This window comes from Typopeltis vanoorti, chromosome 13, assembly GCF_054136105.1.
Source record: "Typopeltis vanoorti isolate ZY-2024b chromosome 13, IOZ_Tvanoo_1.0, whole genome shotgun sequence".
Lineage (NCBI taxonomy): Eukaryota > Metazoa > Arthropoda > Arachnida > Uropygi > Thelyphonidae > Typopeltis > Typopeltis vanoorti.
In genome coordinates this window covers 5,103,395-5,130,288 of record NC_143561.1, presented here as the reverse complement: position 1 = coordinate 5,130,288, position 26,894 = coordinate 5,103,395, and the positions used below count along the sequence as shown (strand labels likewise).

At 35.6% G+C, this 26,894-nt stretch overlaps 1 protein-coding gene across 2 annotated transcripts in view; it reads right to left on the bottom strand.

The window, feature by feature from the left end:
• The window catches only part of Chd1 (chromodomain-helicase-DNA-binding protein 1), a 557,090-nt gene that overhangs the window by 338,782 nt on the left and 191,414 nt on the right, over positions 1 to 26,894 (bottom strand). For both annotated transcript variants that reach the window (XM_090402402.1, XM_090402403.1), the window contains exons 14-15: positions 15,465 to 15,655; positions 2,185 to 2,320 (exon numbers count right to left, since the gene is read on the bottom strand). In XM_090402402.1, the coding sequence (XP_090258528.1) occupies positions 2,185 to 2,320; positions 15,465 to 15,655 (327 nt within the window). The remainder of the gene's footprint in view (positions 1 to 2,184; positions 2,321 to 15,464; positions 15,656 to 26,894) is intronic.

Genomic DNA, 26,894 nt, shown 5'->3' with positions numbered 1-26,894 from the left:
CACCTTCCTGATATTTATTTTCTATGTTCTTACAATTACTTTTGTGTAGCTACTTTCATACATTGCTTTGCTTACTTACATTTTTCTGTGTTCTCTCAGAGCACATGCAACTTGCTGTGAATTTACTTATTTTTCTTGACTGCTTCTTCAGCCCATCATAGAGTTCTGATTTTGATATTCTGGTAGAAAGCCTCAGTATTTGCATCTTTGGCTGAATCAATCAATCACTGTTTTTTTCATAGTCTGCAAATGAATCTTCAAAGTCTTTTTCTTACAACTTTACTTTTTCTTTCATTTTTCTTCTGTAATATTTGATTATCTGATTATATATGAGGGTGGTTTGAAAAGTTCTCGGCCTAACAACGAAAAAACGGATTTATAATTTCAAAATTATTTTTATTTTTCAACATAATCTTCCTTAAACCTAATCCATTTATTCCAACAATGTTCTAGCACCATTATCCCGTCCGTGTAGTGGTTCTCAGTAAGATCTGCAAAATACCCTCTACAGCTGCAATCACCTCTTGAGTCGAAGAAAAATGCTGACCAGCAAGGAAGAGTTTTAGTTTTGGAAAGAGATAGAAATCAGAGGGAGCCAAATCTGGGGAATAGGGTGGATGTTCCAAGAATTTATAGTGCAGATCCCTTAATTTTCCCACTGACAAAACACCTTTGTGGGCAAGTGCATTGTCCTGATGAAAGATGATTTTTTTCTTCTGCAAACCAGGTAATTTGTCATGAATTGTTTCGTCTAGTCTGGTTAAAAAATCAGAATAATATTCCCTGGTTATTGTTTTATCCTTTTCAAGATAATTAATAAACAAAATGTCTTTGGCATCACAAAACACCGATGCCATGACCTTTCCTGCTGATGGAACCGACTTTGTCTTCTTTGGCACTGAACAACTGGCTTCTGTGGCTGTTTTGACTGCTGTTTGGATTCTGGTGTGTAATGGTGAATCCAAGTCTCATCTATAGTAATAAATCGACACAGAAAATCAGTTTTATTCTTGTAAAAACGCTCCAAGCACTGTTCAGAGATTTTCATGCGAGTGCCTTTTTGATATGCTGTAAGCAAGTGTGGCAACTATCTTGTGTAAAGCTTTTTCATTTGCAATTCTTAATGCAAAATATATCCTACACTTTCTTTTGAAATGCCTATAGTCTCAGCAATTTCACACACTTTGACTTGCTAGTCATCCAATACCATATCGTGCACTTGATCAATGATTTATGGAGTTGTTACACTTTTTGGGCATCTTTCATGTGGATCATCTTCAAGGCTGGTACAGTCACATTTAAACTCGGCAACCCATTTCTTAATTGTTGAAAATGAAGGAGAAGAGTGCCCATAAACTTTTATGAACTTCGAATGAATTTCTTTCGGCATTAAACCTTCTTTTACAAAGAATTTTATAAACACATGATACTCAATTTTATCCATTTCAAGGGATGCAGACAACACTTTTGCTTCAGATAGCAGTATAAAATAAACTATTTGATAGAATGACTTGCAATTTCACATTGATGCTTATGACAGATGTACCAACTTAGAAAAAAAAAATCTTGCTGATAATGTTGCCATCTATGGTCGAGGGCGAGAACTTTTCAGACCACCCTCGTATTTCATCTACGAAATCTACCCAACTTTGTTCTTTTTAGTAAGATGTGATTTTATCCTGCTCAAAACTGCGAACACCTAAGCCAGTCTATCTATAAAATTATTGACAGAAAAAACTTCTCCTGTAGTGAAAACTTCTTGAATATATCTGTTACAATGATAAACCTACATGCTGATTACAATGAAGATATATGTCAACAATAATAATGCAAAAATTATAAGCGATGGGAGTGAGATTCTTTGCAAAAAGAATGGTGGGTGAGTGGAATATGTTAATAGACAAAGTGACATATTCCATTCACTGAAATTTCAGATAGTAACAATGACTGTATTGAAGTTAAGGAGTGACAGATACTCTTGCGCATAGTATAGAAGAAACACCCATGATGAGTCCAGTGACTCTTCCCATGGAAGCCTTAAAATAAACTTTTGTTTTTTAAATGTCAAAAATAAAATAATTACAATATATAACCATGATGAGTGCAGTAACTCTAGGGACACTTTAAATGAATAATATAACCCTCCTCTCTTTAAACCTCTAGGAATAATTATAATCTACTAACTTTAGCAGGCAATGATTTTTCCACATCCTTTTTCACTCGTCTTAAGAGAAATGGTTCCAACTGCTTGTGCAGTTTATGATAACCTTTGTCTGCTGTATCTTTATGTTCCAATTCAAAATCTTCCCACGATGCAAATCTAAAATTGAAATATATATATATATAAATTTAAAAAAAAAAATCTTTAAATACACACTAAAGTAAAAATGGTGAAAGAAAAACACACACACAATTTTATTCAGAATAAGCATAAACTTCCCCCCCCACCTCCATAAGATACAAAATATCTGTACTTGTAGCTTGGTTTACCATGGACGGTGAGAAAATCTGTAGTACCATATTTACTTTAAATATAACTTGTCCGTGCATATATCTAGCACCCTTGATTTTACTTTGCAAAAAAAATAAAATAAATAAATAAATAACATAAAATAAAATAAATAAAAAGTTTGGCATATACCTCATACATGAAAAAAGTATAAAACTTTAAGAAATAGATAGTGAATATTGTTGTGGCAGTTTCAGATATTTTGGAATTCGGTTGAAGAGAATCAACATTTCAACTGAACAATAGTCAGCTTGCCTTTGTTGTTGATTTGTGCAATCTTTTGTTAATACCGCACTGGTCATATGGGAATCCGGAAGTAGTGATAGCAAATAGTAGATTCTTGGTAAGTGATACCCATTTTCAGTTTTTTTCTAAATCATGGTGATCTTATGATTCTGAAACAATAAAAGGACAAGCAATAATGAAACTGTTTACTTTAATTTAATTACTGAAGCATTGTTGCTAATGATTCAAATATATCATGTGATGAAGGTGAGCCACCAATCAAGTAAATAACGTTGATAATTAAAATTTAAATTTGTTCATTTTATAAATAATGTGAGCAGTTATAAATTCTAATGAATACTGAGAATTTAATTATAAATATCAATTTAATTTTTCCTGAAAAACTTTAGTTTCTGAAAATCCACGCACATATCTCGCACCACGATTTTTTAACTTTATTTTTGAGGAAAAAAGCTTGAGTTATTATGGTAAATATATGCCCTGAAGAATATACAAAAATACATTTGCAGCTATTATTATGGCTTGAACAACACCTTGGATATCTCCATTATCCATAATTACACGGAAGAAAGCTATAGTGCTACATATAAGTTGTTAGAAGTCTGAAAGACTATTTTTGAGGTCAATGGTGAATGAATGAAGCCACACCTCGACATTTTAAGTTATCATTTTTTAAGACCAACTCCAGTCTATGAGATATGGTATTGTCCATTACACTTCATTATGCTTCCACAACTACTAAATTATTCCTGCTTTGGATGGAGTGAAATATTATCAGTTTAATAAATAATCTTATTAATTTTAATCTTGTGGTATTGGGTACATACCATTAAAATTAATAAGAACAGCTACCAACTTATATATACAGGGTGTTCGGGATAAATTTGACATATTTATAATTAATTATATTTTTCCGTAAGTTACATGTATTAACACACACTTCTCTTCATTTAAAAGTTTGGACCCTTCTTCATTCATATACAAGATGTCAGAAAGGATGGATAGCTGGAACCCACCTGAATCATGGAAGAGAATAACTTGTATCATGATGATTCGTGCCCGCCATCAAAATAAGGATATTACGACTGCTGCCCAATGCTCCCTGAATACAGTAAAAACAATCAGGCATGAACTAGAGACTTGCAATGGTGACTACGAGGATGTAGCAAGAAGAAAGATCCCTAGCAGACGATCTGATTGCGTTCGTACAGCAGAATTCCTCGCAAATCTGCAGGAACAGGTGTTGAAGAACCCTGGCATTGGAATTCGGGCTTTGTTCGTGGAGTTGCTAACTGTAGTCAAGCCCTGGATAACAAGGGTAGCCAATGGTAGGCCGTATGTATGGCAGCAGGATTCGGCCCCTTGCCACACCTCTGGGAAAAGTCAAAAATGGTTGTCTGAAAATTTCTACGACTTCACCAGTCCAAATGTTTGGCCTCCAAACTCCCCAGACCTTAACCCCATGGATTATTTTGTATGGGGCGCAGTTGAAAAAGACACCAATCGCACTTCCAGTAATACAAAAGCCCAGTTAATGGATAAAATTAAAACAGTTTTTGCGGCCCTTCCCAGGGAGACTGTAGCATCAGCTTGTTCGAGGTTCCGAAGCAGAATTGAAGCTGTGATCGATGCTAATGGTGGTTATTTTGAGTAAATCTTGTTGATAGTATTGTAATTAACTCTGCCTGTAATGTTTTTTTGTCAATTCATTAAATTTAATAGATACAAAGAAGATTTTCTTTTTCCTTACGAAACTGTCAAATTTATCCCGAACACCCTGTATATATATGCATATACTTTATCTTCAAAAAATGAATCGATTAACCACTGACAACAACACATAATTGTGAAGTATAAACTAACTAATTGGATTAAAAAGAAATCCACAGAATTAAATAATTCAGTCACTTCCTGGCCCTCTCAGACACAGTTTAAAAACAACTTCCATCTCATGCTTGCGTCCTGAAAATTTATGGTCTACCCAAGATTCATACAGAGAACTACTGCTTCAGCTGATAGGTGAACTATTAACAGCTCCAATTACCACCTAGCCAAGAAACTTGTGTTAACATTCAAGGAGTTGGTAGGACATTCCTCCTCTTATATAAAAAACACACAACACTGTAAACAAAATTTAAAACATCACACTTAACAAAAGTAATTTATTAGTCAGTTTTAATGTATCTGCCCTTTTCACAAATCTCTCAATCAATGATACAATTAGGACAAATTTCAGCCTGATATCATGACCATCTTTGCCCACATACTACATGTTCTGGGTATTGTGCGTTTTTATTTTATTTTATATGGAAGCTTTCAAGCAACGTGCTGTAGATTCCATTACTTCATAAACCAGACTGGCTTAGGTACATTGACAATGTTTTTGTTAACTGGCCCCATGGCCACTAGATTTTTGTCACCTTCCACAGCTACTTGAACAAACAACACAAGTGCATATAATTTACAACTGAAAGTGAAAGTTACAACACCTTCCCATTTCTGGATACACTTATCAAGTCTTCCTTCTGGGAGTCTTTCCTTCACTGTTTACCATAAGCCTACACATAGCTGGACAATACAAACTCTTACCACTACCCAACACAAAAACAAGGTGTCAGAACAGGGTTTATTGCTCCAATGAGCAAGCACTTAAGCATGAATTAAAAATTATCAGCAATACTTTCCTAAAAAATGGCTACAGCAAAAATACTATCAACAAAATTCTTCACAAGACTTCATCTAATAATAAAAATAAACTAGATTACAATAAAACTGTAACCATTCCATACATTAAAAGGATATCAGATAAAATAAACAGAATACTACACAAATATAATCTTAATGCCGCCTTTAAACCTCTTGTAAAATTAAAGAGTTTATTCAACTCCTCAAAGGACCCAATTCTTCCCTGCCCAACCATGGAGTATACCATATTCAATGCACATGTCACCTGTCTTATATAGGTGAAATTAGATGCACAATTCCTATCCAGAAAAGGAACACATAAACAAACATGAAATGTAATAACAATGGTAAATCTATCCTTTCTGATCATGCTCTAGATCAGGCGTTCCCAACCCTATGCCCGCGGGCACCATGGCGCCAGTCGACCAATTTGTGTGTGCCCGCCGCTGTTCAACTGTATGCCGTATAGTTTGAAATAATCACACAACAATTCATGCAGCTATTTCCATTATATTTAATGGAAATAGCTGCATGCATTGCAAAGTCTGTTCAAGTAAATGCTGAAGAACTGGAGCTAGAAATTTTGGATCTTCAGAATGGCATTATGCTGAAATCCCATATAACAGATGAAAACATCTGGAATCTAGTGGATAGAAAAAAGTTTCCATTCTTAAAAAGAGCAGCATACAAGATAAAATCGTTTTTCGGTTCCACCTACCTTTGCGAATCATTGTTTTCAACCATGAATATCATAAAATCAAAATATAGATCACGACTCACTGATGAGCATCTTGATGATTGGTCAAGAACTGGAATATCATCATATTCTGATGATATTCCAGAATTATGAAGCACTGGCTAATGAAATGCAATGCCAAAGATCACACTAACTTACATACATAGATTTAAATTTTTATATAATGTAAACGTTTAAGTAATAAAACATTTGATTATAATGTAAACTTTGTATATATTCATTTAACAAAAGAATTCAAAAAATTTGCTTGAAAAAATGGATGGTGCCCGTCGCCCTCCCGGTATTTTAGAACGTGCTCTATGAAAGAAATAGGTTGGGAACCACTGCTCTAGATACACAGAACTGACTGAAAAGGCATCTGGCTTACATGTTGATTCCCAGCATCGTAAATTTGTTACAAAAATTAACAACATATTTTATTGTTAATAAGTAAAATTATTTACTTATTATCCTATATGTCACTGAAGTCAAATCAGTATAATCACGGATCAATACACTTGTATTACACACATGCACACTTCAGTAACAAAGATGGGATAAAAAATAAAAAAAAATCAGTGAGATACAACAATCAATCTGATACAACCATATTTGTTTTAGGTTAAGATAGTTGGTGAGAGCTGCAACTGATTTGAGGAAAAGCCTCTTGAATTTGCTTCTCATCTTCCTTTTACCCTCTTTTTACCTTACGGTGTCGAGGTTTATTAATCATCGGACCTCAAACTGTTCACAGGATAAGGTGGTCAGCCCTACACCTTTTTATCCATATTTACAATTAGAAACAGTGTTTATGATGTACTGAATGTTCCATTTTCTGCCAGAACTTTCGCGTGTTGTATGATTATAATCGAATGAGGTTGAACTTGTGCAGGAATGTGCACTTTCGTGGTGTAAAATTTCTATATATGTATAATGAGTATAAATTTATTTTGTTGATTGTGTTTACTCCTCTATGATCTTATATCCTTTCCTTAAATCTTGGGCTATGGTGTATTATTTTTATTTTTTACTTGTTATTTCCTCAACTCTAAAATTTTGTCCTATACAATTCTTACAGACTCTACCCTTATTATTACCTCTAACCCTTGGCCGCTATAAGTGTATTGCCCACGTGTGCAAAACTCGATAGACAAAGGAAATACCTCTGGCTAGAGCAATTTTCTTTGTTAGAATACTAGTGTTAGCCCAGTTTCAAATTTCAGAAAATTTATTTGTTTTCGCTGCGGCACCAAAATTCTACAGATAAGAGAAATTTCTTTATCTAGGAGCAAACACGTAGTATGGCACTATCCTGTATCCTTTCCTTCTCTATTTCCAAACACAATAATCTAATATATTCTTATTTTGCACTGCAGTCGTGACTATCCCCAATAATTTTACGCATAGGTTCTCTTTATGAGTGGTGCATTGAGATTAGTGATCAGGCAAGTTATTTGGTTGACAAGAAAAAATTTATTCATTACTAATAAAGCAAGTTACAATTATCTTCATAGTCACTAACTTAACTAATGTCGGTATGAATGGCAAAATAAGATAACTCGACGTAACATGGACATCCTAGTTCCCTTACAACATGAAATGTTATCTAATACTATTAAAATGGGATGGCCTTCTAATTACTTAACACTCCAAGATTATTTTCACACAATTAATGGTTCAAGAACTACCCGACAATGACAAACTAAAATATTTTCACACTGCACTTTTCCAAATTTTCTGACTTAGATCAATCATTCCCTATTCATGGTTCAACTCCTAAAGTCCTACAACACTTAATAAATCACAATTCTAATTAGTCCCTTTTACTGTCACAATCTAACTTTCCTTGTATACAAAATTTTGAAAAGTCCTTACTTTACCGAGGTGTCGGGATCTCACTGGCTTATACTTGCAATCATCGATTGGAATTATACGGCTCACGTTTTCTTCAACTGGTACCTTTTCGACAAGGTTACCTGGCTGATAAGTTCCTTACGTTCTTGCTTCTGGAAGGCAGATATACGAATACGATCACGATTTATTGCCTACGATGTTCACGAAGTACTGCTGCTGATGTTGGTCCACAAGGTTCCATCTTTCCATCTCGGCCTACGCTGACCTTCTGCTATGCCGAGACTTATACGCACATTGGCTTTCTACTTGGCTGCATAGCCGCTCTCATTCAGCTAACCCCGACCTCACTGGAACTTCCTTTCTCTAGGAACGACTGGAACAGATCCGAGGAAAAAACCGAAAGCCTTGTTTTTTGTATCGCCAAAAACTATATACTCCCTCGATGACCTTCACACGTCACCTCAATTCCTCTGCACTCTGTTCCGAAGTTTTCTCGATCTTGTCCACGGGAGATCTCCCCACACAACGTAGACCTTTGCATACGTGATGGCCTCAGGTCATGATTTAATCTTCTTATTTTGTCTGGGATTTTAGCCTAATGTTCGCATACTAACACATACTTCACATATTCCTTAATTGCTTTCCCTCCCCTCCCTTTTTTTTTTTCTTAAGACATTTGACAATACAATATTCAGTAAATTTCAAATCAAGGATGTTATTATCATTTCATTTACATTCAATTTCTTTTTATTAATATACAAGTATTACATTGAGAATTTAGATATTTAGATACTTGTTAGATCTGAATGAAAGGTAATACATTCTAAATTCTCTTTCATTCAAGATTTAACAGTGGAATAAGGTGGCTTTTTTCTAATGGATCCTTCACCAGGTATTTCTCCAGGGCATAGTCTACCAATCCTGAATGGCTGTAGTAGTGGAATCAGATGTAATCTTTGTGCTCTGATATATGGGTGTTGGCTATTCTACCTGTTTGTCCACAGTAGGAAACGTTAGAGGATACCTGGTAAACTCCAGAGGTTGTAGGTGGTCTTTGGGATAGTGGATAAGGGCTGCTAGCTTTTTTTGTGTGGTTTATAGGTGGTCACAAGATTGTGCTTTTTTTGATATATCTTGACCATTTTTTCTGAGATACCACGAATATAAGGAGTGGTAATAAATTTGTTGTGATCGCTTTTTTTTGGGGGGGGGACACAGGAAATTGGTGTGGGTGCATAATGTTAAAATTATCTGTATTTGGTGGGAAGTGTGGTCATTGGCCAAAAAAGTGTTTTTCATGTAGGTGAATTCTGTGTTGAGTGCATATATCTGAGCAAATTAATTTTGCCCAGTGGACTAAGGTTTTTTGAACTTATGAGACCAAATTTAAGATTGCCTGTGAAATTCAAATCGACCATCCTAATCTCAACAAATATGATGGTTTAAAAATCTGTTGGAGTCTTGACAAGTAACAGACTGATTTGGAGGAAAATTTTAGATAGGAAGTTGGTAATGATGTAAATTTTTCATGTAGTACTATCATATCCTGTACATCCCTTGAGGGTACAAGGAATTTGATGATGATGATGAGAATATGGATGGCACATATTATCCCCACATAACCTTTTGCTCTAAGAGGTCCTTAAAAATTATAATTAGGATTGTAGTAATCTTATGTTAAACACTTATGTTAAATTATTGACTAAGCCACTGCAATTCTGTATCAAAATGTAATATGACCTTGTTTTCGGACCGTGTAAAAGTAGGATATAGCTTTGATGTTTTTTTTGTTTTTGTCATGCTGGAGGTCAGGCCAGTAGAATAATGAATTAATTAGTGTCACTTTGGCATAGTCTCTGAATTGTAATGTAGCTTGCCTCTGTATATATGTGTATATATACACATACCCCAGGTGATGATCTTAATATGAAGATTGTAACATCGGGAAATTAACATAATTATTCTTAATGTGGTAACAGTCTCCATAATTTTATCAAAATGAATGCTGATCAGTGTGTAACTTTAAAAGAAAAAGTTTTATGTTACCTTAGAGTACACTTCTTCAGAACAGAAAAAAGTACTAATCAAGATCTAAATAAAATTGTTCTATCAACCATCTGAATGTGGAATTAAACAGCTTTAAAACAGTAATAAATTGTTTTCTATATAGCCCATGAACTGAATCATTTGCTATAGCCCTTCTTGATTTAGTTCTATCATATCATGGTAAATCATGGTAACATACTAATTATTTTCACTTTCTCACTTTTCACTATCGTTTCTTCAAGTAATCCTTCCATAACCCCTCTCATACTGTATTTATCAAAAGACAAGTTGTTTGGTCATATCAGAGCTATCATCCTTTTTACTTCTGTTTTTGTTTACTGTTTTTAATTACATTTGTTCATTTTTTGATTTTAGCAACCAGAAAACTCAAAACAGCAATATGGTCATTTATCATATGTTTTATAATCGAATCTTTAAAATTTTTAGAATTGCCTATCTTCTTGATTACTGTTGCCAATATCTTGCCTTAAGACTGGAATACCATGAGTTGGCATACTGAGAATAAAATGCGATAACAGAAAACTTGTGGGAATCTTGATGTTTATTTATCATATTTTCACCTAGGTTTCACAGGCATCTTCAGTGCAAAAATGTAACAGCAATTAAACAATAAAAATATCTAAAAAAAAATGCACTCTTAGTAGTTAGTGTAAGATAAGAAAAAATGATCAATATTTCCTTAAAGCAAAAAAAAAAAAAAAAAAAAAAAAAAAAAAAAAAAAAAAAAAAAAAATATCCTTGCTTTAAACCACTGAACATTTTTGTTGCCTTTCATCCTGTCCAAAAAATCTCCACAAGTCTCCTCCTGTTGGTTTTCTAGGGGTTTACCTTGTTTTTATAGTTTACCTTATTATGGATACTTTTTTTTTTTTTTTTTCCCTTTTAGGTTTACACAGTGATCAGCATTCATATTTATAAATTTAGGGACACAAAAACACACGTGCTGAAAATATTATTTTATTAATTACTAATAAAATAAAACTTGACGTTTCAACCCCTGTATCGAGGTCATCATCAGAAGGATACAAGTGTATAAGGAACCAAGCTACATGCTCTAGCTCTGTATACTGGTAAACTAAATCTAAGTAGTTAATTAATCCTTTTTCCTAGCCTGACCTCTAGTGATAAAAAAAACATAAATAAATAAATAAAAGAAGAAATAATAATAATAAAAAAAATACAACTACAATAAACTGCTAAAGTCCTCATGTATTAATATTCTTCTGGATTTGTACAGTTCTGATGATTTCCTTCAGTTGCTGTTGAATGTTACAAACACTTCACCAGGTTGTCTTCTTGTAGTGGGATTTTTCTTCGGCTAGTTTAGGTTGTTATACAGGTTGTAGATGGGTTCTTCACATTCTTGGAATGGTTAGGCCATCATTTTTGTTGAGATTTGGGTTATGTTTGAGCATTTCACATGACTCTTTAAATTTCCCCTGAAACCAGGTTTTGGTGCAGTGTAGAGACTTTGTATTTTTCCAATCAATTCTGTGGTATGTTTGGTGTGCGTGGTCAGAAAGGCTAGTTTTTCCAAAATGAAGGTATTTAATGTGTTGTTTGTGTTCGTCTTGTCTAATTGGGATAGTTCGCCCTCTTTCCCCTATGTATGGTATGTTACATGTGCATTGTATTTTGTATACCCCTGGGTGGGCTAGGCGTGGAAGAGGATCTTTAGAAGAACTGAGTAGGTGTCTTAACTTGTTTGGGGGTTTAAAGGTGGTTTTAATGTTGTATTTGCGTAGTGTTCTGTCTATTCTTTCAGAAATGCCTCTAACATAAGGAATGGCAATAACATTCCTGAAATCTTTTTTGTTCTTACTGGTAACTTTATGGAGGACCTTGTGAATAGTTTTTTTACTGTATCCATTTTTTATAAATGTTTGGTTGATGATCTTGTATTCCTGGTTTAGAGCCTGTTCATTAGAACAAATAGCTAGAGCTCTGTGTTTAAGGGTGCTTATGACACCTAGTTTTTGTGTTGGGTGGTGGTAAGAATTTTTGTGTATGTATTGGCCTGTGTGTGTAGGTTTGTGGTAAACTGAGGCGGAGAGACAGCCAGAGGGAAGACGTGTGATAAGTGTGTCTAGGAACGGAAGAGAGTTGTTTTTTTTTCCATTTCAATGGTGAATTGGATACGTTTGTGTTGTTTGTTTAGGTGGCTAAGGAATGTATTTAAAGCTTTGCGGCTGTGGGACCAAATGGTGAAAATATCATCGACGTATCAGAGCCAAATTTTGGGCAAGCTGTCTCTAGAGTACATTGCTCAAAGTCTTCTATATAAAAGATAGCTATTGGGGGGGGGTGAGCCCATGGCTGTACCTTCTTGTTGAAGGTAAAAATTGTTTTGCCACACGAAATATCCGGAGCTGAGTATATGGGCAAAGAGGGCCGTGATGTCGTGTGGAAATATGTTCTTTAAGAGCAAGACAGTGTCATTGATTGGGACATTGGTGAAAAGGGAAGTTATGTCAAAGCTGACTAATAAATCTTCGTCGATGAGTGTAATGTTTTAAATTTTATTTATGAAATGTTGTGTATTTTTTATGTAGGAAGGGGACTGACCTACCAATTCCTTGAGTGTGGCCACTAGTTTCTTGGCTAAGTGATAATTTGGGCTGTCAATTCCTTCAACAATCGGACATAGTGGTGTGCCTGCTTTGTGTATTTTGAGGTATTAATTTTTTTTGTTGTTTCTTCAGGCCATGTGTGGACGGATTTAATTAATTCAGTTGTTTTCTTTTTGTTACGTTTTGTGGGGTTGTAGTTTACCATTTGGTAGGTGTTGTGGTCCGATATCAAACGGCTCATTTTTTCAATGTATGTTGTACGGTCTAAAAGGACAGTGGCATTACCTTTATCTGCTTTTGTGATTATAATCTCTTAGTTATTTTTTAAGGATTTAACGGCCAGATTTTCAGTTTTGTTTAAGTTGCTGCTTAGTTTTTTGTTTGAATTTAGTATACACGATGTTTCATTCGTATTTTATCAGCTAGATTGGTGGGGAGGAATCTTAAACCTCTCTCGATATGATAAACGATGTCAAGTTTGTTCACTGATCTCGGGGAAATGCATAGTTCAAACCTTTCTTTAGCAGTGAGAGTTCACCTTGGATGAGATTGTGGTTTGATTGGTTGATAACTAAGCTGTGGTCCGATGGTGGTTGGTTGCTCCTAACTTCATTTGCGGGTGATTGGTTGCTCCTTGTGATGTCGGTTTGTGATTGGCTGTTCCTTTCGTTGTGGCATCTTGATGATCTTGTGCTTTACAGTTGTTGTAGGGCTTGAAATTTCATTATTAATTTTTCTTTGTTTTTCAGTAATAAGTGCTTGGCAGAGTGGTCTGTGATCCTGTCTAAAATCTCCCAAATTTCTGGAATAACGTTACTTGTCAAGACTCCAACATTATCAGATCATATATTTCTATCGTCTAAGGCACTTTGTACCATATCAATTCAACTATATCTTGGTCTTCCTCTGGGTCGGTTTCATGCCAACCTGGCAGAGAACACTTGTTTTGCTAATCAATCTTTCTTCGCCCATTCTGTTTAAGTGACCCTAACATCTGAGATTAGCTCTGCTAACGCATTCCTGGATGCTGACAATGTCAAGTTCTTTCCTAATATCCTCATTTTTAATGTGATATTGCCATTGATGCCATCTGTTCACGCCTCCAATCTTCATAATCATAGTAGAAAATTTTCAAGAGAAATGCAAAAGGGAGTACATATCAATACAGGAAGTAGAAAAAGCCAACAAAAACATGAAATGTGGAAGGCAGTTAGAGTAGATGATATTTGACCAGAAATGCTCAATTAATGTGAGAATTATATACGATCTATAGTAATTATTCCAGAGAAGATTTATGCAACCAGAATTGAAAAAATATTGAGAAATCAAAGGAGCCTGAACATCCACTGAGGATAGATATCAAGAAACTGATGACACACACACCACACACACATATACAGGGTGTTCGGGATAAATTTGACATATTTATAATTAATTATATTTTTCCGTAAGTTACATGTATTAACACACACTTCTCTTCATTTAAAAGTTTGGACCCTTCTTCATTCATATACAAGATGTCAGAAAGGATGGATAGCTGGAACCCACCTGAATCATGGAAGAGAATAACTTGTATCATGATGATTCGTGCCCGCCATCAAAATAAGGATATTACGACTGCTGCCCAATGCTCCCTGAATACAGTAAAAACAATCAGGCATGAACTAGAGACTTGCAATGGTGACTACGAGGATGTAGCAAGAAGAAAGATCCCTAGCAGACGATCTGATTGCGTTCGTACAGCAGAATTCCTCGCAAATCTGCAGGAACAGGTGTTGAAGAACCCTGGCATTGGAATTCGGGCTTTGTTCGTGGAGTTGCTAACTGTAGTCAAGCCCTGGATAACAAGGGTAGCCAATGGTAGGCCGTATGTATGGCAGCAGGATTCGGCCCCTTGCCACACCTCTGGGAAAAGTCAAAAATGGTTGTCTGAAAATTTCTACGACTTCACCAGTCCAAATGTTTGGCCTCCAAACTCCCCAGACCTTAACCCCATGGATTATTTTGTATGGGGCGCAGTTGAAAAAGACACCAATCGCACTTCCAGTAATACAAAAGCCCAGTTAATGGATAAAATTAAAACAGTTTTTGCGGCCCTTCCCAGGGAGACTGTAGCATCAGCTTGTTCGAGGTTCCGAAGCAGAATTGAAGCTGTGATCGATGCTAATGGTGGTTATTTTGAGTAAATCTTGTTGATAGTATTGTAATTAACTCTGCCTGTAATGTTTTTTTGTCAATTCATTAAATTTAATAGATACAAAGAAGATTTTCTTTTTCCTTACGAAACTGTCAAATTTATCCCGAACACCCTGTATATATATATCTGTGTGTGTGTTTTTTACTTTTCCTGTTACTTTGTCAGTACTGCACTCCACAGGCTGTTTTTAAGTTGTTCATTAGCTTCTTAATAGTGTCATACCACTAGATTCAGGGCAGCAGAAAGAATGCACTTGATAATGATGTTTGTTGACATTTTCATTCTTGCTTCATGTAACTGCTCATTGCTGTGTGTGTGTGTGTTCACTCTGATGATGCAATGAGATAATCATCGTGAAATATAAGTGTTTTGTACTAAATTCTTCATTTTTTCCTTAAATTATTAAACTGTTTACGTAAATTATTAAACTATAAAAAAAACTATATGGTTAAGCCATCATGTCTTAAGTTGATATTAATGATGAAGTAAAGATTCCAACAGAAGAAACCCCATGCATAATTATTATATTAATATGATCTATTAAATAAAAATTGATTATGCTAAAACAGAAACATATCCATTCAAGTCTGCTATACTTACTTATTAGGCATGATAAAATGAAGCAATGCCCAAAGCTCTCTTAAGGAATTTTGCAGAGGTGTTCCTGTTATAAGTAGTCGATGATTAGTATCAAAATCAATAAGAGATCGATACAATAAAGAATCATCATTTTTCAAGCGATGGGCTTCATCGACTCCTAAAACTGCCCAATTCATGTTGCCCAGAAAACTCTGTAAAAGAAATTAGATATAAAAATTATCCCATGTATTAAAAGGATATTACTAATCATATATATGTTTCTAAAAATAAGATAATCATGTAAATTATGATTAAATATCATTGATTATAAATAAGGATAGATATCTATAAGAATCAAAAAGAGTTCTAAGGCGATATGCAGCAAGCAAAAGAAAGAATGACTATGGAAGGAGGACAGTGATTGGAGAAAATGGTATAAAGACAGCTGTTGCAGAAGGTGTGGTGGAGATACTAAGTGAGCAGTTTTCATAAAGGTCTTTCAATCTTGTGAATGTGACTTCATGGAGAGACTGAAAGCAGTTGATGATGGGCAGAAGAGATTGACTATAAGTGAGCAAGAGGTGTATGGGAAGTTGAGAAAACTAGATATAAATAAGGCTGTGGAACTTGATAATATATCACCACGTATTCTGAAGCAATGTGCCAGGGAGTGAGTTGACACTGGCCTTGTCATATTTTTTAAATATGGGTCTTGCACTGGGTCAAATTCCTAAGGAGTGGAAGGAGGGCAAGATTGTGCCACTTCATAAAGGAGGTGATAGAACTCAAGCATCAAACTATAGGCCTATCTGTGTGTTAGGTGTTGCAGTTAAGTTGTTGGAGAAGCTTGTGAGAACTAGGATCCAGAATTGGGTTGACAACAATGGTATTATCATTGATGGATAGCATGGATTTGATAAAGGGAGGTCATGTTTTAGTAATCTACTTACTTATTACAATAAGGTGACTGCTTCCTTGGACAGAGGAGAAGAATACAGAGTAACATACTTAGATTTCGCAAAGGCTTTTGATAGATTACTGTATGATAAATTGATAGCCAAACTAGAGCGGGTGGGGTTGGATACCAGATTGGAGACTGGTTATCTGATAGGTATCAACAAGTTGTGTATGGGGAAGCTATATCCAGGAAAAGGAAAGTCACTAGTGGTGTGTCTCAGGGGTCTGTTTTAGGGCCATTACTGTTTAACTTGTATATTAATGATATTGGTGAAGATTTGGATGGAAATATTCAGTTGTTTGCAGATGATACAAAGTTGGGACAAACCATGAAGAGTAGAGATGTTGTGACCTTACAAGAAAGACTTGAATAATTAGAGTAATTGGGCACGGGAATGGGGATGTGAGTTTAATGTTGCAATATGTAAGGTTTTAAAATTTGGAAAACAAAGATGGGATGCAGAATTTATGCTTGGTGAGGATATATTGTTGGAGGTGGAGGAAATAAGAGATCTGGAGGTGATAGCAGATACGGATCTGAAGTTTAGGGGACACATAGCCAAAATTGTGAAGACAACACAAAGGCTTCTGGGAATGATGCAGAAGACCGACTTGTAGAAGTAGGGAGATTTTTGTTCCATTGTATAAGGCTTTGATTAGGCTACATGTGGACTATTGTGCCCAGATTTGGTCACCTGGTTTTCTGAACAACGAGAATGGGCTGGAAATTTGGGATTTAGCAGACCAAATTGTATTCTTATTGGCTTAAACCAATATACAAAATGATGGTACAACATGACAAAATTTCATGCCAGCTAGGGCGTCGCCCGGTTAAACAAGGCCTCCCATTGTTTTTGCCAGGCAACCAGGGCAAACAGTGAAAAGTCAGGTACTGGAACAAATCTGAAAGCACACCCCAACTCAACATCACCAGATTTCAAGATTGGTAATATCAACATAAGAAACCTGAATGGCAAAGAAATGGAGCTAGCTGAGGAATTAGATAAGTACCAGATTGACATAATAGGGATGACTGAAACAAAAAAGACAAAAACTGGTGAGATCTTTCTGAGCAATAAATACAAAATGTTATATTCAGGCAATGACAATCAAGGAAAAGAAGGAGTAGCCATAGTATTCAACACAAAATACGAGACTAATCTTCTTGAATAGCAGGCAGTCTCAAGTGGAATGATGTGGGCATATATCAGAATGGGTAATTAGACAATGAGACTTATTTGTGCCTGTGGTCCCACAGAAGGTTCTACTAAGGTAGAAGTGGAGGAATTTTTTGATGTTTTAGAGAAAGCAACTGAAATGAAAAAGGAAAATGAAAAAACAATAATGAAAAAGGAAAAGTTGGTCCTTGTTGGGGATCTAAATAGCAGAGTAGGAAATGATTGTAGACATACAAAAATATTTTGAGAAAATTTGAAAAAAAAGAGCAAAGCTAATAATAATGGCAAATACCTGTTGGATTTCTGTTCAAGACATGGACTGGTTATTACTAACACCATGTTTCAACATAAAAATGTGCACAAATTCACATGCAGAGAAGAGGCAAGGAATAAGAAAAGTCTCATTGACTATGTTATTGTTGATAGTGATGTTTTCTTCCTGGTGAAGGACACCAGAGTGTACAGATAATTTGAAATTAGGAATGATCACTATTTAGCCTTGAGAAGGATTAAATTGAATTTCATATTGAAAAGAATGACATATAAGAAAGTTTTAAAGCGAATAAAAGTTGAGCAGCTCTCAGATGTGAACTGTAGACTAAAATACACAAGGATTATTGAAAAAAAAAAATGAAAGAATTTGAACCAAACCTTGGAGATTCAGTGGCAAGCCTTGAAGACAACCCTGATAAAAAATTCAGAACTCCATGGTGGACACAGGAAGTTAAAGAGGCAGTGAAGGAAAAGAAGAAAGCATATTAAAAGTTACTGGCAAATACGTCAGCTTTTGCACTTAGAGAATATAGAGACAAATGTAAGAAAGCTAAACACTGTATAAAGCTAGCTAAACAAAGGTCATGGGAGGACTTTGGCAAGAACATAGAAAATATTACTAAATAGTTTAGGGAAATAACAACGTAGTGTTATATCTGTAATTCGTCGGCTGTGTTATTGTTATATCCTTTCTTTCATATGTTATTTCGCAAATTGTAAGTTTAATCTTATTATACATTAATTTACTGTCTCTAGAATCTATCCTTTTGCTTACTCAAAACTGTGTACAATCAAAGTCCTACCGGCTACTCTATTGTTATGTCGCTATCTCTCTATATTATATCTTATTCTATCTCTATAATAACTCTCCTTCTAATCTATTGTCGTGCTCCTAAAATACTAATTCAGATTTATTTCCTCTTTGGATATTGGAAAAATTTATATTTTTGCTGCGCCAGCCAATATCCTATAACAGAAGAGACTCTTGTTCAGGGAAATAATTCAAAATTTAAAAGGATACACACAACAATTTATCTCACGCTGGCGCCGTGCAGATTCAGTTAGCAGTCGTAGACCGAATCTCACTTAAACAATTATATCTAATTTCCTTCCCGCCAAAAAGGTTCAATTTCATAAGTGGTGGTTTGAATTCGTAATCAGGCATAACTCAGGTATAAGGTACAAAACATGTTTATTGGAAAACACAAAACATTTACAGTTATGTAAGCTTAAATACTCAATGGATCAAAATTCACTCTAAGTTAAGAGTAATACTAAAGCACAATGAATCAGAGCAAGTTAAATCCTTCGATTATGAAAGGATAAGATTAGTTTTAAGCAAAGTACTACTACTACTATATAATTCCCTTCACAAGTTACTCACAGAATACTTATTTAACACTTTCATTAATACTCTATCAATGATTACCTTAATTCTAAATTTTATCTAAGCAAGTCTAGCCATTCACAAATCACTGCCTATTTAACAACTCTTCTTTGCTCCACAAGGGCTTAATTAATTCAGTCAAATTCTCACTAAAAGTTCTCTACTAGTGCACTTTAGTTACAACACACACAAATTTCTTGTTCTTCTAAACATATTTTAACATAGAAAGAAAACTCTTACATTACCGGATCCTTTCAAATTTCATGCTGCCATCTCATGTAGGTCTGGATTACCGTACTGCATATTCTTCGGCTGTCTTTGCGCCTGGCGATGTACTACGCTTTTTCTTCTAATCATTTCCGACTGCTGCGTGCTGTCTACCGCTCCGCAGGAAACTTTCTCCAATGGGACATTCTGCTAAGGCTCGATTCCACATAGGCCGTCATATCGCGATCAGCTCCGCTTGAAAATCTTCAAGCATTCTCAAGAAAAGAACCTGCCGTCTGTCATTACCGTAGCCGACCCACCGCTCTCTCACGAATCCTCCGACAAACACCCACTAAAACTCGAATCCGGCACTCGAAGATCAAAAAGGTCAAAAGGCACCTTAAAACGGTGTGCTTCGTCTTTTATTCGCCCTATTCGGGCACCCTCTATTCAATGCGGTTTTCACCCATGAACCCCATCGTTCATGCCCCTTGGGTGATCCTACACTCTCGCTAACCTGTCCAGTTACATTATTCTAGGAAGGCGCTCTGACATCATATTTCCGCATAGGTATAGCCTCCATCACTACGCTCGACTCATACCAATTATACGCGATTATTCCGGATTAATATTATAAACTTTTCTCAGAATTTCGCAAGGTACTAGACAGCTTACTTGGGAATTACAAATAACCTAACAATAACTCTCACTATATCGCACACATGGACTATACATTATTACAAAACATAAAACAACACTTTATAATTATTAGTTGATGTGCAGATATCTCCTTAATAAGTAGTAGTTTATTATGTTAAATCCTGAATGAAGAATTTGCTTGTAAAGCTCTGCATTCAGGATCTAACAGTAGACTAGGATATATATTAAAATAACTTTTTAATACAAATTCAATATTTTGGCAACGTCACGTAGCCATTTTCAACAGGAACTTGTGAGCAAGACACGTGCAAGCAGGCACAGAAAACAGTAAATGAGGACGAATCAGGAAGCTATTCTTTCTCCTAAAGTCCTACTGGTGCCCCCCTAGCGGGCAATGATGGTATTCTTGGGCGACTGGGCTGAGGTCTTCTGATGTAGGTTTCCCAAATTTAAGGAAGCCTCATGCAGCCAAATTTGTTGAGGTTAGGATTGTTTCTTAGGGCTGAGGCTGATTCCATGAAAAGCCTTTCGTACTTGTATTTACTATGGTGAATGATCGTGGCTTTCTTCCACCATATTCTATGGCAGGTATCCAGAGCATGGTCTGCAAGACCCGAGTGGCTGTAATGGTGTAGCCGACGCTTGGCTGGCACGATAACATCGTGCCAGCTAAGCGTTGCACAGGGAACAAATCGCTACTACTTTCCGTTTCCTGAGTGATGCTAACTCAGCTATCCAGGCACTCGAAGATGACCTTTCAAGCACCTTAAGCCACGAAATGTGGTCTATTTTGCATGACATCTCGTGCTCTGCAGCGGAGAAAGAATTTAAAAAAGTACGAGATCGACACATCAAAAAATTTGAAAATTTAATAAAGAAGAATGCCAGCTCAAAACCGCAACTCCCTACCAAAACGGTAGTCAACCTTTTGTCGTGTATTGTGAAACATTGTGTATTGCAAAAAGGGTCTTGCAGAACATACTCTGGATACCCACCATAGAATACGGTGGAAGAAAGCCAAGATCATTCACCATAGTAAATACAAATACGAAAGCCTTTTCATGGAATCATCCTTAGCCCTAAGAAACAATCCTAACCTCAACAAATTTGGGTGCATGAGACTGCCTCAAATTTGGGAAACCTACATCAGAAGACCTCAACCCAGTCGCCCAAGAATACCAACATTGCCCGCTAGGGGGCACCAGTAGGACTTTAGGAGAAAGAATAGCTTCCTGCTTCGTCCTCATTTACTGTTTGCTGTGCCTGTGTGCACATGTCTCACTCACAAGTTCCTATTGAAAATGGCAACGTGACGTTGCTGAAATATTGGATTTGTATTAAAAAGTTATTTTAATGTATATCCTAGTCTACGTTGCTATTTCCCTAAACTATTTAGTAATAAAATATCAAGAAAGTGGTAAGATATTCTGGAGGTTGTTGAAGAAGCTTAAAAATGGACGAGATGATAAAGGTGACATGAAAATGGGAGAAAAAGATATTCTTGAAGTATGGAGTAATTACTTCGAAAAATTGCTAAATGAAACAAGCAGTGATAGCACAGTGGTAAAACATCAACAGCCATACAGTCAGGAATGCATATCCATATTTGAAGTAGAAAAAGCAATCAAAGGCTTGAAATATGGAAAGGCAGCAGGAGTATGATATTCGACCAGAAATGCTGAAATATGGTGGTATAAAAGTCTTACAGTGGCTGCACTGCATAGTTCAGAAAGCCTGAACACAGGGACGAATTCCTGATGATTGGAGTAGAGTTCTTATAGCACCCATATATAAAAAGGGAAATAAAACTGAATGTGAGAATTATAGACCTTACTGAGTGTTCCTAGCAGGATCTATGCAAGCATGCTTGAGAAACGATTGAGAAGAATTGTGGAAGAAAAGCTTTGTGAAGAACAAGCTGGATTCAGGCCAAATACAGGCTGTCAGGATCAGATCTTCACTTAACAACAAATAGTCGAGAAAGAATGGGAATATAACAAAGATCTGTATTTAAGTTTTGTCGATCTGGAAAAGGCATATGACAAGGTGCCAAGAGAGAAGCTGTTCAATACGCTACAGTTATATGATGTCAATGGGGCATTATATCAAGCAATACTTAGTCTTTATTTGAGTTGTAAGTCAGCAATTAGAGTTGAAGGAAGTACAGGAAGATGGTTTAATGTTAAATCTGGTGTGAGAACAGAATGTACATTATCCCCTCTGTTATTCATTATCTATATGGATCACATTATGAAGGAAAGTGGTATTAAACATGAAATCAGAATTGGAGAAGTCAATGTCAGCTCTTTGCTTTATGCGGACAATGCTATAATTCTAAATAAATCTGCTACAAGTTTGCAAGATTCCCTGACTAAATTGAATGACTGTTGTAATAGATATGGCATGAAGGTGAGCATTAAAAAGACAAAGATAATAAAAATAGGTAGAATTGTTGAAAATGTCAAATGCGTAGTAAACGGGGAACTTGTGGAACAAGTAAAACATTTCAGCTACTTAGAAGCGATTTTTAGTGAAGATGGTAAATTAAATATAGAAATAGACAACGGAATCAACAAAGATGGTATGGCAGGAAGTCAATTTAATAAATTCATATGGAATAAGAGAGAAATTGGTCAGAACACTAAATTAGCTCTATACAAGACAGTGTTCAAACTAGTGTTGTGTCCCAATTTACGATTTCTACTCTAATCTTACAAATTCCTTTTATCTATATTCTTCTAACTTCTATGCCCGAGATTTTACCAAAACTTATATCAATATCTAAGTTATTGCTCCCCGTAGTACCCCTAATATTTGTATTTATACTGCGCCTTTTGGGATAATTAGTTTAGGATATTACATACACAAACAAGGAGAAAGAACTCAAATATATCTTAAAGTGTAACTATTGCAGTCGTGATACTTAACTCGAATCTGAACTTAAATTTTCCGCGTGACTAAGTACAATATTTTCAAGTGGTTATCAACTGCACCATTTATGTTGTCATAAATAGGGAGAAAGTCAATCTCGAATATATCTCTTAGTATTTAAATATTATTGCAGTCGTGACTCTTAATCTCTTTCCTCAACATTAAATTTTCCCGCATGATTAGGTACGATGATTTTAAGCGGTGCATTGGATTAGCAACATCAGACAACTCTTTTATCATTGAACAAAAGGTTTATTAAGTTTCTAAACATGGTACAATTCAAGTACTAAACTAAAATACTTATAGACTAACATTAAATTATTACAAGCAATATGGCTATTTGTGATTATGCCACCATACACATTAATTCACAAATTCACCTGATGTGAACAAATTAGATCAATTCACACTATCTGATTATTCATACTGTAGTAGATTAACAAATTATTCACTGCTAACACATACTTGTGACATTTCAATTATTTTATACATTACATTAGGCATTCAATTCTTAGGATATGTAATTACTTAATTCACACTATTCCGTTATACCGTTATTTGCACTAACACACAATTATGTCATTTAAATATCTTGTGCAATATAACAGACATGCAAAAATACCTTAGGTCTCTTAATCATTCACAAATCTTTAACACTAGTCAATCTACACATAACACATTCTATCATATACTAAAGTCCTAGTATAACTTCAACAGTACTATATTGGAATCACGATACTTTTCACAGACAAATTTCTAGCTAACATAGGTTATGATTTACAGTACCTTTCTTGAGCTTTACGTATGGGCCTTTATTCTTTTCCAAACGAACCTCTGGTATAACTTCTCGTAACTCTGGAATACTTTAACACACATATGTTTGCTCTACTATTAGCAACGAGGACATCGATCTCTTTAAAACTTTCTGCTTTGCGTAGTTATCACTAGCGTCAAAACGAAGAAGATCCCTACTTTTCTAGGACTCTATGGCAATTTTTTTCTTTGCTTCCTACTCGGGAAAAACGGGAATCGAAATCCCGCTCACTTTCGTTTCCGTGTTGTGACGAGGAGATATCACCCCTGTCGCCACTCAGGAAAACCCCGTGAACTCCACCGGAACCAAAACCAAACTCCAAGGCCAAAAGCAACTATCCAAAAAGGGTCCTATCCAGGGGGTTACCAACCCTTTTATAGCTGCACCCCTAACGGCACCTTTTCTTACTTCCTTTCTCCTCCTTCTACTTGTTTTTTAATCATCGACCAATTAGGGTGGCGTTTTCCCACCAAATGTCATTTGATCGGCAAGCCCGTTCTCAATGTTTCAATCCGGGGATCGGCCCTAAGCAATAGCTTTGCTTTTCTTGTGCTAGCCTGACTTAATCCCCTTTCAAACTTTTTCTATGAATTCTACTTAATAACTTAATCTCTCACATAATGTATTTTATGACTCACCCATTTCTACTTATTTACTTAACTCTCTCATTTTTCATCGTATTACAATAATAATCTATACTTTCCTTTGTTAGCTACTTATTTAGTTAGAATTCCTTATTTTAAGTCATATTACAATATTAATACATTCCTTCCTTTATCAGCTACTTTAACAACAACCCTTATGTTTTATACATTTTACTGGACGCAAGAAATTTTCCATTAAATAATTCATTTTTTTTTTATGCAGGGGTTTTAATTTATGATATTATTCTTCATGTTACACCATGATGGCTGAGAATACTATATTCCTAAGATATCAGGTGTAACACCAGTTTTAACTTATGGATCTGAGAGCTGGGTCAGAAGTAAAACACATGACCAATGACTAGAGACTGCAGATATGAGAGTCCTGAAAAAGATTAGAATCGTGAACAGATGGCATCAATAGCAATATCATATTACAAACAAGGAAAGAACTTGACATTATCAGCATCCAGGAATGTGTTAGCAGAGCTAATCTCAGGTGGTATGGTCACTTAAACAGAATGGGCGAGGAAAGATTAGCAAAACAAGTGTTCTCTGCCAGATTGGCAGCAAAACGACCCAGAGGAAGACCAAGATATAGGTGGATTGATACGGTACAAAATGCTTTAGACGATAGAAATATAAGATCTGATAATGTTGGAGTCTTGACAAGTAACAGACTGATTTGGAGGAAAATTGTAGATAGGAAATTAATAATGATGTAATTTTTTTCATGTAGTACTATCATATCCTGTACACCCCTTGAGGGTACATGGCAGGAATTTTATGATGAACACAAGATGTGCATAGAATTTGATGATGATGATGGTTTTCAAAAGAATGAAGTGATGTTGGAAAGGGTCCAGAGGCGACTGACTAAGGTAGTTTCTAACCTCTGGAATGTCAAGTATGAGAAGATGCAACTTTCATCTTCTCAATAAGTAGTTGTTATAGTATCAATGCTGGAGAGATTCTACAGAAAATACTGGGAGATCAGGGGTGAACTAGAGGTCATCCCTGGAAACCTGTATAAAGAGGGTGTGAGTAGGGGAGTAAGAAGCAGTTTTTTTTATGCAGAGTTGTAAATAATTGGAATGCCTTGCTTGAGAGTAGTGGTGTCTGCAGAGAATTTGAGTGTGTTTAAAGCATGGTATGATGAGCTGTGTGTATGATAAAATAACCACCTAGATGAGTCTTTGACTCCATGGGGTCTTGGGTATTGATAAGCATTATACACCTTACATTATATAAATGTCAATATTCAATATGTGGAGAACAGAAATGTAAATATACAAAGTAGCATAGTGCATGTGCATTTAATGTTAATGCGTAAACATACCCACCCACACATCCACAGTATAACCTATGTGTATATATAGCGAGGGAATAACAGTCTGCATATTTCCTCCATTAAGAAGAATATAATATAAATTTAGTAAACTCTTTCAGACATATGATTTCTTGGTTTAAAGCCATGACAGAAGATGAGTATTTTTAGGTGTTAATATGACAGAGTTTTGATACAGTAAGGGTGATTATTATTATTATTGTTATTATGTAACACCTTCAGGGAGTCCAAAGACTCATTGGGGGAGGGCACCTACTCGACAACTCTCTGTCTCTACCACTCAGTCCACCAACTACAACAAACTGCAACTACACCAACGCCATCTACCACCTCCATTAGTATTTTCACAGACAATCACAAACATCCATGTCCACGGCAGGATTCGAACCGGCAGCCTTTTGGCTAGAGAGCAGATAAAAAAGTGATAACTGGTGAAATGCAAATATATTCTGATGTTAGTAGGTCTGTGGCATACTTTGGTATGAAGATGTTGATTGAATTTAATGAAGAGCAAGTTTAAAAACTTTATAGAGAAAGATAACTCTGGCTAGCATCATCCTTAGCAGCAGATGCTGTATGCAAGTTACTCAGCTAAGTCATTATTTTTTAATAGATATTAGCAATATTATAAGGGAGCAGCTACCAGCCCAGCAAACCAAGGTGGTGTCTCTTGGCACAGAGAGGAAAAGAAGGTGCACATTGGAATGGATACAATATTGGGAAATAAGAACGCTTCAAGAGCTTATGTTCCTCCCGATCAAATCTCTAAAAGTGACTTAAGCTATAAACAAAGTGAAAATGAAAGATCGTCAGAGAATCAAAATTGCAACATGGAATGTGAGAACAATGAAGAAATGTGGAAAATTAGAAAAACTCAAACAATTAGAAAAATTAATATCATAGGATTCTGTAAGTCAGATGGGAAGGAATAGGTGATTTTTATAATGACGAAGTAAGAGTAATTTACTCAGGTGGAGATAAAAAGGAAAAAGGAGTTGCACTTGTTTTTAATAAAAGAACAGTAAAGAGCATCATTAGCATAAAATGTCTGA